The sequence below is a fragment of the Phaenicophaeus curvirostris genome, chromosome 3 (assembly GCF_032191515.1).
Source record: "Phaenicophaeus curvirostris isolate KB17595 chromosome 3, BPBGC_Pcur_1.0, whole genome shotgun sequence".
Classification (NCBI taxonomy): domain Eukaryota; kingdom Metazoa; phylum Chordata; class Aves; order Cuculiformes; family Cuculidae; genus Phaenicophaeus; species Phaenicophaeus curvirostris.
Genome location: NC_091394.1, coordinates 82,029,590 through 82,041,696, shown reverse-complemented (window position 1 = coordinate 82,041,696; position 12,107 = coordinate 82,029,590). Strand labels below are relative to the sequence as shown.

The 12,107-nt window shown below is 33.8% G+C and overlaps 1 protein-coding gene across 1 annotated transcript in view; it reads left to right on the top strand.

Moving 5' to 3' along the window:
* CSMD3 (CUB and Sushi multiple domains 3) overlaps positions 1 to 12,107 on the top strand; it is a 608,404-nt gene that overhangs the window by 481,769 nt on the left and 114,528 nt on the right. The window contains exons 33-36 of the mRNA XM_069854554.1: positions 6,552 to 6,665; positions 7,297 to 7,392; positions 8,269 to 8,472; positions 11,086 to 11,210. Of these exons, the coding sequence (XP_069710655.1) occupies positions 6,552 to 6,665; positions 7,297 to 7,392; positions 8,269 to 8,472; positions 11,086 to 11,210 (539 nt within the window). The remainder of the gene's footprint in view (positions 1 to 6,551; positions 6,666 to 7,296; positions 7,393 to 8,268; positions 8,473 to 11,085; positions 11,211 to 12,107) is intronic.

The following is a 12,107-nucleotide window of genomic DNA, read 5'->3' as shown; positions in this document are numbered from 1 at the left end:
AATAAGAAACAATAGAATTTGCTGATAAAACCATACCGCTTCAGGGGCAGAAATCATATTGTTTAAGTGAGTTCATAGCGTTCTGTAAGATACATCATGCAACACAGTACAAGATGAGAAGATATGCCAGCTACTAGCTTATTCAACAGAAGTTTCATTTAATCTTACTGTAAATAACTCTATATCAAATAACTGCAATGTGGATATGTGTTCACACATTGTAATATGAATATGCACCCAAGGGCTTACAAAATTAGCAAAATATCCTTTTGTAAGTACAGAGGTGAAATGTAGATACTTCAACAGATAATGAGTTAAGCTAAGTCCAGATTGTTGTTTGGAAAACTATAAAAACTTTTAAAAGTGAATAGCCAACCATTCCTGGTCCCCTTAAGACAAGAGATTTCCTTGGTAGGTAGGATTTTAGTGGGATTCTGGCCATGATGGCTAATCAGAGGATGTGAGAATTTAAATTAAATTACATCCTTTTTCTTGTTTCACCTTTTCTTTTTTTTTCTTTCTTTTTTTTTTAAGTATACTTCTTGTCATATAAGTGGAACAATGGAGAGAAGGAACCAGGAACCATTTTGTAAAAGTAATGTTAAAAAATATCAAGGGTGAATAAATATGTATGTTCATGTCTTAGTTGGGCAAAGCACTTAACTTCTCTCTATCCCTGTTTATCCATCTGTAAGACAGAACATTAACCTCAAAGAAATCTTATGAAAATTAATTGGAGTAACATTTAAACATTTGAGTACAAAAAGGTCCTGTGTAAACCTGAAGTGAAATACAGGTCTTATGTTTTATGTTACACCAAGAAAGTAGATGAAACCCATCAGTAAACAATGAACTGGTTTTTTACAGTTGCACATATTGCCTTTGAAATCCTACCATTTTTTTTGTAATTATTGTACCATTGAGCTGTTACCCATGATGTACCATAAAGTGACACAGCGTTTGCAGGCTGAAATTTCCAAGTATTTCTATAACTAAAACTACCTGGCAGTGAACAATAGATACACTTTTCAATTGTTAAGTAAAATTTAATGAAATTTACTAATGTAGAAAAATTATTTTGCTTTTTAAGAACTTATAGGTAGTTTGAGAAATAAGAAATGGTATTAATGATGCATTTCAAAAATGTATTTTCTTACTTGCTGTATTTAGTTTACTCACTGATGGACTTTCAGAGAAGCAGCCACATACGTCTTTCCCTTGCTGTTCCCTTCAAGATAGATTTGAAGCTAGAAGGTTAAAGAGAAAGCTGTAAGAACTGAGGGACAAGAGCTGAAAACTGGCTTCTAAAAAGTAGTGATATTTTCATTGGAACACAAGAAGAAAAGAGTTAATTTAGAATGAGCAACTAGGACCAGTTTTTATTTCTTCCTAAAATTTCACAGTGCAAATATATTGTCAACTAATAGTTCTGAAAGTTATATAATCATTTGATCTTCCAGCAGTGAAGGTTAATTCCTTGCTGAGAAAAAAAAGGCTGTAGGAGATTCAGCCTTCCAGTTGAGAAAACAGTTCAAAGTATAATTATATGTATTCTACGTAATGTATTTTAATGGATTCAATCAGGTCTCCCTTCTTAATGTCTGTAAATTGCCAGTTACTGAGATCATGCCTTCTGGATTTTTTAATACCATTTAAGAAAATTAAGACTGTCAATAGTGTAACCAAATGTGGAATGATGGAATGCTACCTGCAAGATACGTGATGGTGCATATTTACCTAGTTAATATAAAGTGGAGTATAAACATCTTTGTTCTCTTCCTGCTTAGTTGAGTGCATACTCGTTTCTGCTTAAAGAAGATAATATCCTGTGCTATGGATAACAGAACTGGAAAAAATACAGATTTTGAAATTGATACCTTCATAAAATAAAATTTCTTTAAAAAATACCCTTATACTTACCTACATTAGATATCACTACTTGTATTACCACAGCTGAAGTCTAACTGTATAAGTATTTGTACTAAATCCTGAAGACTGCAGATGTAGCCAGGGATGTACTCATCAAAATTTAGACCTAAATGTATTAGAAAGACACAGAGCTGTTCCAGATCCAGAAGGGGTTTCACACGTTTGCATGATTCAGGCCATGAGAGAGGAATGTATGCTGCAGAAAGGGAGACTGAGGTTTGAAGCCTGCATGAGTGTGATAATTTCTGGAATACAATCATCTTTACTAATTTAGAAGCAAGCAAGAAATGTGTTACTTAGGAGAGATCATCTCTATTTCATTTCAAGGAAAAGGCCTGAGTCTCACTTTTCTCCCTTTTTATATGGAATTATGCGCATTTCTGGGGAAACATACATGTATCTTTTTTTCTGTGCAATTTCCCTTGAATTCCTCAATCTGAACTTCTGGTATTTCTAACTACCCCATCTCATGTCCCCAAACACATTCTTACTGTGTTTTCATACATTAAGATAAACAACTTATTTTCTCAAACATAAGATGTATATTTTCCCATCTCCTTCTTCCCTCCTAGTCTGAGAATGCAGGGATACAGTAAGTAGCATGTGTTTAAGTCAAAACTTTCTTTATAGAAGAAAACAAAGGAAGAATGGGAGAGTATATGGCTTACAGCTCAGACCTTGACCTATGCACTCTCACTTTTTGTGTCTAAGTGACAGCTGTGTTCTCTGCATTTATGTGGAGGAAGAACTTCATGAACTAGAACTCTTTCTGCCCTTCTTACCTGTCCCTTGTTTGCAGAGAGAATCCCTTATTCTTTCTTATGCTCTCTAATCTTGTTGGTGTCCTGATAGGAAGTGGAGGACTTCCCCTGAGAGAACAATAACTGAGACTTCCACTGAACACCAATAGCTAACAATGAAATAATAGGAACGGTTGGACTCGATGATCCGAGAGATATTTTCCAAAACAGTGATTCTATGACTCTGTGAAAGGCAGAGAGTTCACTAAAGGCTTTTTTCTGCAACTAAGAGATTGAGAACTAGAGAGGTGCATGTCACATACTTTATGAAGAACTAGTATAAATTCACATTAATTTTTCCTATACAAGTACAGTTAGCTGGCACATGTATGTGTGGTTTGGAAGATCTCTGCAATTCTTATGTTATGTTTCTTATTGATATTAAATATAACCTTAGTCATAGAAGAAGAGCCCCTCTCCATCATTCCTGTAGGCCCCATTCAAGTACTAGAAGGCTACTAGAAGGTCTCCCTAGAGCTTTATCTTCACTAGGTTAAACAAGCCCAGTGCTCTCAGTCTGTCCTTGTATGGGAGGTGCTCCAGCATTCTGATCATCTTCATGGCCCTTCCTCTGGGCTTGCTGTAATAGATCCATGTCCTACGTGGGCTAAGGACTCAGGACTCAATGCAGTACTCTAAGTGAGGTCTCATGAGGGCAGACTAGAGTGACAGAATTGCCTTCCGTAACCTGCTGGTTACACTTCTTTTGATGCAGCCAAGGATAGGATTGGATTTCTGGGCTGCAAGCACACATTGCCAGCTTGGATTGAGCTTCTCATCCACCATCACCCCCAAGTCATTCTCTTCAGGGCTACTCTCAATCCATTCTCCACCCAGTCTGTAATTGTGCTTGGTATTGCCCTGACCCAGGTGCAGGACCTTGCACTTGGCCTGGTTAAACTTCATGAGATTCTCACAGATCCACTTCTCAATCCTGCCAGGGCCCCTCTGGATGGCATTGCTTCCCTCCAGCATGCTGTCCATGCCACACAGATTGGTATCATCAGCCAATTTACTGAGACTGCCCTCAATTCCAATATCCATGTCTGTGACAAAGAAGTTAAATAATACTTACCCCTGCAGAATGTGTCTCATCGCGGGTCCCATGTGGACATTGAGCCATTGACCACAACTCTTTGGATGTGACCATCCAGCTAATTTCTTTATCCACTGAGTGGTCCAATCCTCAAATCCATGTCTCTCCAATTTAGAGACAAGAATGTCATGTGGAACAGTGTCGAATACTTTGCACAAGTCCAGATAGATTATGTCAGTTCCTTCATCTATTAATGTTGTAGCCCTATCTTAGAAGACCATCAAATATATCAGGCACAAATTGCCCTTTGTGAAGCCAGGTTAGTTGTCACCAATCCCTTCCTTATGTTCCTCGGCAGAGGGTACAGGAGGATTCACTCAATGATCTTGCCAGGTACAGAGATGAGACTGACTCGCCTGTAGTTCCTTTGGTCTTCCTTTTTACCTTTTTAAGAAATGTGAGTTATGTGTCCTTGTTAAACTATGCCTCAGCGCCTGCCTGATTTTTAGATTCATGGTTTGGAACTTTATTTGAAATGGGAAATAGCAATGAAATACACAAGGAGCTTTACTTGACTCAATGCAAAATTAAATTCATTATGACTAAAAGATTTTATGAAAGTACAAATGTGTTAGAAACAACAAACTGGAATTATTTCATAAGCTATGTTCAATAACATCAAAGGTAAGATTTGAATGCTGCTAAATATTATTTTAAAAATAAGCAGAACGAGTAAACAAAATCAATGGTTAATTTTCTTGAGACCGGAGGAAAAATGATGGTGATAATTTGGCATATCACTTATGAGTCTGCCTAAAAATGGGGAAAAAAATCCTTGGAAATGTTTCAGAAACTGTTTTAAGATTCCTTTTTTTTGAACATTTTCTAAATACAACAGCCACTCTTCCCCTTCAGAAGAGGTTTTCTTTTGAAAAATTGACCTCTTTTCTTCCTGAAAGATAAGATACTGTGTTGGAATGGTAGAACTACTTTTTTTTTTTTTTTTTATAATCAGTCAAATAAAAAAAAAACAAACAAACTTGGCAATTTGGAGACATCACATTTTTAATATGCTGGTTTTAAGAATTAAAGGTGCCTAACTTCATCCTATATAAAAAGTTATACCAGATAAATGTATTGTAGAACATATGGAAAAAAATATAATCTAGTAGCAACACATTGAAAAATTTATCCCAAAGTGTGTAACCTTGTCACAGGTTGTCACTAGCCAGCAACTAGGACCATGAAGCTCCTTTCTTACTGCTAACCAACCCCAGTGGGATGGGGAGGAGAACTGAGAAAAAAGGAAAAAATTGGGTTGAAATAAAGAGAGTTTAATAGGACAACTAAGGAAGTAAGAGTAAGGACAATAGTAATAATAACAGCAGCAATAAATATAGAATGTATGAAATAAATGATGCATAATGTATTGCTAATTGCCCGCAGAGACTTATACCCAGCCCATCCCCAAGCAGTGATCACCAAACTTAACCCTGACCCCTGGTCAACTCTCTATTTATATATTAAGCATCAGTTACATGTTATTGAATATCTCTGTGGTCAGCTTGGGTCAGCTACCTGGCTATACTCCCAGCTTCTTGTACACCTGCTCACTAGGACAGCAAGGGAAATTGAAAAAGTCCTTAATTTCTTAGCAACAAGTAAAACTATCAGTGTATTATCAATATTCTTCTCATACTAGCTCTAAAACACAGCTGTTGTGAAAAAAATCAACTCTATACCAGCTGAGCACAAGCATTAGCTGTCAACAACTAAAACCATGTGTTATCAACATTATTCTCATAGTAAACCCAAAATACAGCAGCTACTGCAAAGAGAATTAATTCTACCACAGCTGAAATCAGGGCACTTGGATAATAAACCAGATCTTGTCTGTTTCTCTTCATCGGTCTTCCAGTATCTACAAATATCTAACTCCTTTGACCTTCTTACCTCTGTACTCCTTAAGGCATTTTCCCCTCCATTGCTACTAATGGTGATATAATTAGTATGTAAATGTTCTGTTGGTACTAGGGTCTCAACTAATCCAAACAATTTTATTTTCTTTTCACTGTTTACTTATACTGAAAGTACAAACACCTGCAATGAGAATGTGCTTCATGGACCTTTGAATGAAAGTGCAAAAATAGCAGTCTTGAATTCAGTTTTTCTAGTAACATGACTTTAAAAAATATTTTTTGTGATTCAGTATAACAAAAAGTGTTTGTTGCATGAATCTGTTGCTCATTTATTTCACAAAGGTAAAGATAAGCTGAATGTGAAAAACAAAACATTCCATACTTACTCCATGTAAGTAAAACTTAGAGAAGCTTAACCACAAAATTAATAAAACACAATACAGAACAGTATGTCTAGAATTATAAATTGTGATATTTCACTGAGAATTTAGATGTGTGTTTGATGGGGGAGAGTAAAGACTTGAAAATTATATTCACACAGTGGAAAATTAGTTTGTTCCCTCATTATTAGAATCTTTTCATGAGTACATGTATGGTTTGTGGGTCTTCATTCCCTTTTTATATGTATGTATAATTATATTTTTATCCATTTAATGCTGTAACTCTTTGGAAAATAAATTTAAACACCAGGACAATTAATTAGATGATCAGAGAAACCAATCAATAAATGTATTTTTTATTTAAATATTTTGAAAACAATATATTAATGCGTATTTTGTTCTTTTTTTGTTGTTTTTCCTTTCTCACTCTGTTCTACTTTCTTTGGCCATTGGTGCCTCTTTCTTTTTCTCCTTCCTGTTTGGTCAGTGGTTTTTGGCCAGTTTGTGTTTTTCCAGACATCACTGCATGATGTAGTTGAAGTTTACGATGGCCCAACTCTGCAGTCATCTTTGTTATCCTCTCTCTCAGGATCTCATTCAGGTATCCTTTAATAGAACTGTCATTAAACTGCTTATTTTTTATGAAACTATAGAAAAAAAAGAAAACTATGTTTGTCGTATATTCTTATATACAATTCAGGCAAATATATGAAATCTGGATTTTGAACTAAAAGCCTAATCGCTCAACACTCTTATCATGAATGAATAAAAGGGAGTTGTAATATTTAGCTTTTATAGTGAATGCTTTGTGCTTCATACTCTGTGCCTCTGACTTTTAAACTAGTAAGCAATCTGAAATAGACATTATATATCTAAAAGGGAAAGTGGTCTATATTTGTGGCAAAGTATAATTATATACTTTATGTGTATGTTGACCCACTTAAAAGAGCTATGGGTTTTGGGGTTTTTTTGGTTTTGTTTTTTTTTTTGTAAAGGAAAAAAAAACCAACAAATATTCCTGATGTCTGAGATGAATTTTAGTCTCCCTTTTCTAGTATAACAAAATAATGCCAACATAATATATTGAAATTGCATATATCTTGCAAAGTTTACTGAAGCAGAACAGGGTCTTGGGAGGGCTATTTCCAGGTACATATATGCTGACAGATATTTTGTATGATTCTTTACTGAAAAGTGGTTATGACAGATTTGTATTTCCTTTGTTTGAGTAGGTGAATCCCTTTCATTGAGCTCAGGTAACCAGATCACGGTAAGATTTACTTCAGTTGGACCAATAACAGCTAAAGGATTTCATTTTGTTTATCAAGGTGAGATAACATGGAAAGATATGTACGTATATTATTTTTATCACAATTTGTAAATCATCAGAGAGGAACAGAATGAGAATGTAGAGGAAAGTAATAGCCTGTTAACTATATAAGAATTTACACTATTTCTGTGTTTTAAAAAACTATTTAGGACCATGATTTATCTGTATTTTAAAGCTTAAATTAAATATTTAAGAAGCATAGGAGACATTCCAAATTTAAGATGACAGTCATACAAAGCAGCTGGTCTTGTTTGCTAATCTGGGTGACTAATGTTAGGTCCATCTGGGTGCTCAAACTGGCTTATCTCTCAATTTAAATATGAATAATTGTAAGTGCTATTACCTCTGGGCGAATTAGTGAACTGGCTGTTATTAAGATACTTGTCTTGGTTGACATTATTTGCGTTTTTATGGGTAAAACACAGAAATTATTATATATCAATATTTGCAACTGCAATTCATTCTTTAGTTAAATTTAAATCCTGATTTGACAGTCAGAATGCAGATTTAGAAATCCACAGGAATAAATGTGAATATCTCTCTGACACAAAAATGTTATCTTGAAATGTTGATTAGCTGAATATTTCATAGTAGTACTTTTTTCCAGTGCAATTTTAGAAAGACTTCCGAGTGAATTGTGTGTATTGCTTTTAAACTTGGCAAGGATATCAGCGCTATGCTCTTCTAAATAGTAACTCAGACATCAGAAGTATGCAATCCATATTGTTAAGATTCATTTGAGGCTTATGAAAATATTCTTGACTGGCAAAAAAATGAATGTTACTTCCAATCACTTTGAATATTTGTGGTTCCAAATTCACATTCCTGCACCCAATATAAAATTAAGAATCCACAATTGCTTGTATTTTTGCAGCTGTTCCAAGAACAAGTGCAACACAGTGTAGCTCTGTGCCTGAACCAAGATTTGGAAAAAGAATTGGAAATGAATTTGCAGTTGGGTCATTGGTTCTTTTTGAGTGCAATCCAGGCTATATCCTCCATGGGTCAACAGCAATTAGATGTGATACTGTACCAAATGCACTGGCACAGTGGAATGATTCACTCCCTACATGTATTGGTGAGTTCTTAAGGCTTTTTAATAGAACCCCTTACTGCCTAAAGTGTAGACTATTCTCTATAGCTGAATGTGTTCCTTCTTTGTCTTCTGTACAGTACTTCATTCTTGCATATCTCTATTTACATTCTTCTTCATTCAAGGTTAAGATTTTTCTCCTCTTTCTATTCTGACCTTGCTGTGACATTTCATGTGTTTCATGGACATAATCTGCTGCTATAAATGATATGTTAGCTTCTTTCATATTAACATCAGTGACAATCCCTAGATATCTCTTAAGCAAAACTCAGAAATATCAGTTTGTGCCCTGATTGTTTGCAAGACTAAGATGCTTTCACCTTGCAGATCAAAAAAAACCCCTCAAAACGTAAGCTAATAGAAAGAACACAGCTTTACTGAAGATTTAGAAGTAGTTACATTAATATTTCATTGCTTGTTAGAAAACAGCAGTAATTCTTCTGATCAGAAAATATACTTTGTCTGGTTGTAGTCATACAAGATTAAATTCTCAAAATTAAATTCTTAAATTAATGTGCATCCACTGACATTTGTAAAGCTGATTTGCATCAACTGGAAATCTGGTGATTGTGCTGAAAAAACCCACAGTAAAGAAACAAACTGTAATGGTACATTTTTCCATAGGTTTATATCAAGGGCAAATAATCCACATTTACATATTAAGTTTTCTTAGAGTTTGGCTTTGCTATTTATATGGAAAAAAAATTAGTTGTTTATAAATTACTTAAAATAGGTTATCATTTGCACAGATGTTTTACAATGCCATCAAACTTTTCAGCCAAAATCTGCTGCAGTACTGATACCATTATATATTATTGTTGAGCAAACTGAATACACTGAAAACTGTTAATGTTGAGGATGAAAATATGTGAAGAAATCCATTCGCAACCAAAAAAGTAAATATATGTATGAGTTAGTTACTTTACTTTTCTTGACAGAAAACAGATTTCTTAATAAAAATTATCCTAACCCATTGCAAAAAAACACATTATGGTATTGACACTGGCATCAAGAAGTCCATAAGCAGATTTTTAGATGAGTGGAGGAACAGAAAATAAAGAACATTTTTTCATTAGTCTGATTTTGAGTTATCTGTGCTAATCAGCTGATGGTGCACGGTAAAGTCTGAGTAGTTTTCAGTAAAATAAAAGCTTTTCTCCAAAATCCTAAAGTCTTAATAGATATAGAAACGGCATACCACTAGGGTAATGTTAATAAAATATGACTAACTAGCTTTTGTAACAAAATAATATTTATTGAGACAGTTTCTGGCATAGGAGTAGAACTGAATTTATATATCAATAAGGAGCTGAAGTATAGAGCTATATTTCAATTACTCTCAGTGATCACAGTTTCATCAGTAGAATTTTACCCCCTTGATGTGTATTTACTTTGTTCATCAGATATATCAACTCAACAAAGTTGTGAAATATGTATTTTGGCCATTGATTACAATTTATTATTGATATTTTAATACATTATTTAGTTTGTGGAAGAGAAAGATCTCTATCTTTAGGCAAGTGGAACTTGAAAAGGGTTACAGACCACCGTATGTTTGAAAATCATTGTACCAATAAAGATGATAAAATATATATGAGGTGAAAATTGCATTGAACTAAATCAGTTTAATAATTGAAGTGGAAGACATGACTGTATTAAATAGCCTTAACTCTAGTGAATGCTTGAATATTTCCTTACAGACAGTAGACATCAATCATTCTTTCTGTTTATCCTTTTATGAGTAATTATTTCAAAACTTTAAGTGACACTGACCTTTAGTTTATCCATGTAGTTCCCAACATAGTCTATCAATTATATGCCACAGAAAATGTAGCTGCAGTATTCATTATTAAGATAAGTTGCATTCTATCTGTTTTGTAAGTCTTCATTTTTGTATCTAATGAAATCCATTCAAAGCATCTAATGATCTAGACAAAATACATTCAAATTGAATATTCAGAAGAGAAACTTGATGGTACAGAATGCCTCTGTTCTATTTCATGCATAACACTTGTATTAATCCATGGGTATGGATGTGATGAATGCAGTCTTGCAAGCATTTAGCAATTTCTTTGCTAAAGTGGCAGATCTATAGTCTATAATGGAATAACTCACAAAAGCAACAAGCCCAGTCAAGGAGTTGAGACTGGTGCTATTAATTATTCAGACAGCAACAAAGTAGCAAAATTAAGGAAGAACGTATCTTTTTACTAAATATTTTTGCCTTTTATACTAATGAAATAAATAATTGTTCATTGTTAATTCTTAACATTGTAAATTCTTCAATAATGTTTTCTTTTGTAGTATTATTAAAGGAAAATGGAATGGATTTCACTTTGTTAAATAAATAAGGAGAATATGAGCATGATTCTGTCAGTTAGAAAACCAACATAATTCTAGTTTTCTTTATACTTTTGTCATTTAAAAGGTTTTCGAGATACAAGTTTTTATTTTTCTGAGGAGAATATAAATTTTTAAGTATAGCATAAATTTGTAAAGTTTTCAGCCATGGTATGCTGAACATTGTGTAAGCTTTTATATAACTTTTCTCACTTCTGAAGCTTCATATTTCCTTTCTTGCCTTGCATTTCATTGCAGTGCCCTGTGGTGGAATTTTAACAAAGCGCAAAGGGACCATTTTGTCTCCTGGTTACCCTGAGCCTTACGACAACAATCTGAATTGTGTGTGGAAGATCACAGTACCAGAGGGAGCTGGGATACAAGTAATTATACTTGCTATTTGCTTGTTGTCATCATGTTTAAAACTGTTTTTCCCAGTGCAAGGACATGAAAGGATCATTTATTGATAGTTTTTTGTACCACTAATAATTCATTCAATGGGATTTATTGCACATCTTTTTATTCACGCAGTTGCTAAGTGCAAGATTCACAAAAATCTTAAAAAAATATACTTGTAACTTTTTACTTATGAAAAAAATCACAAATAATTTAAAATGTGTTATTCCAATAGATCAATCATTACTCTTTGTAAGCCAGAGGAAATATAGAGCCTTTCCTGTGTTTTTTTTAGTCTTTTCCCAAAGTGGAAAAATTTCCTCTTAACAAAGTGAAATTAAGTGGGTTGCTTCCATGGACAAGTTCTTTATGTTTTCCAAGATTCTCTGTTTCTCTGTTGTTTACCCTACAGTTGTGGAAGTTCCTTGCTTCAACGGGAGATTAGACTTGATACTTTAAAATATAGTCTGAATTCTCATTTACTAAAAATCAGATTAAGAAATTCATGTAACACGAAGCAGGAAAGTATCCATCAAGCTAAGTAATGTATATCTCACTGTTTAGAGATAACTAAAGAAATTGACAGAAGACTGATTATTGGAAAGGCAGTTGAGTTCAATAAATAAGGACTTCTAAGCATCATCTAATCAAATTTCTATCAAAACACATATTAAATCATAGTAGAAAGTTTTCTATGCCTATCTTTAGTTCAAAATATAACTCCTTTAGAAAATTATTAAATTAAGAGCTCAAATTCTGTGGGTAAAGATTTATTAATGAAAATCAGGAAAACCACTGTGGACAGTTTATTGAAGCTTTTTAATGCATTAAATCATACAGCATTTACGGTATTAAACTGTCTCAATAGAAGTTTTTAAAATAGT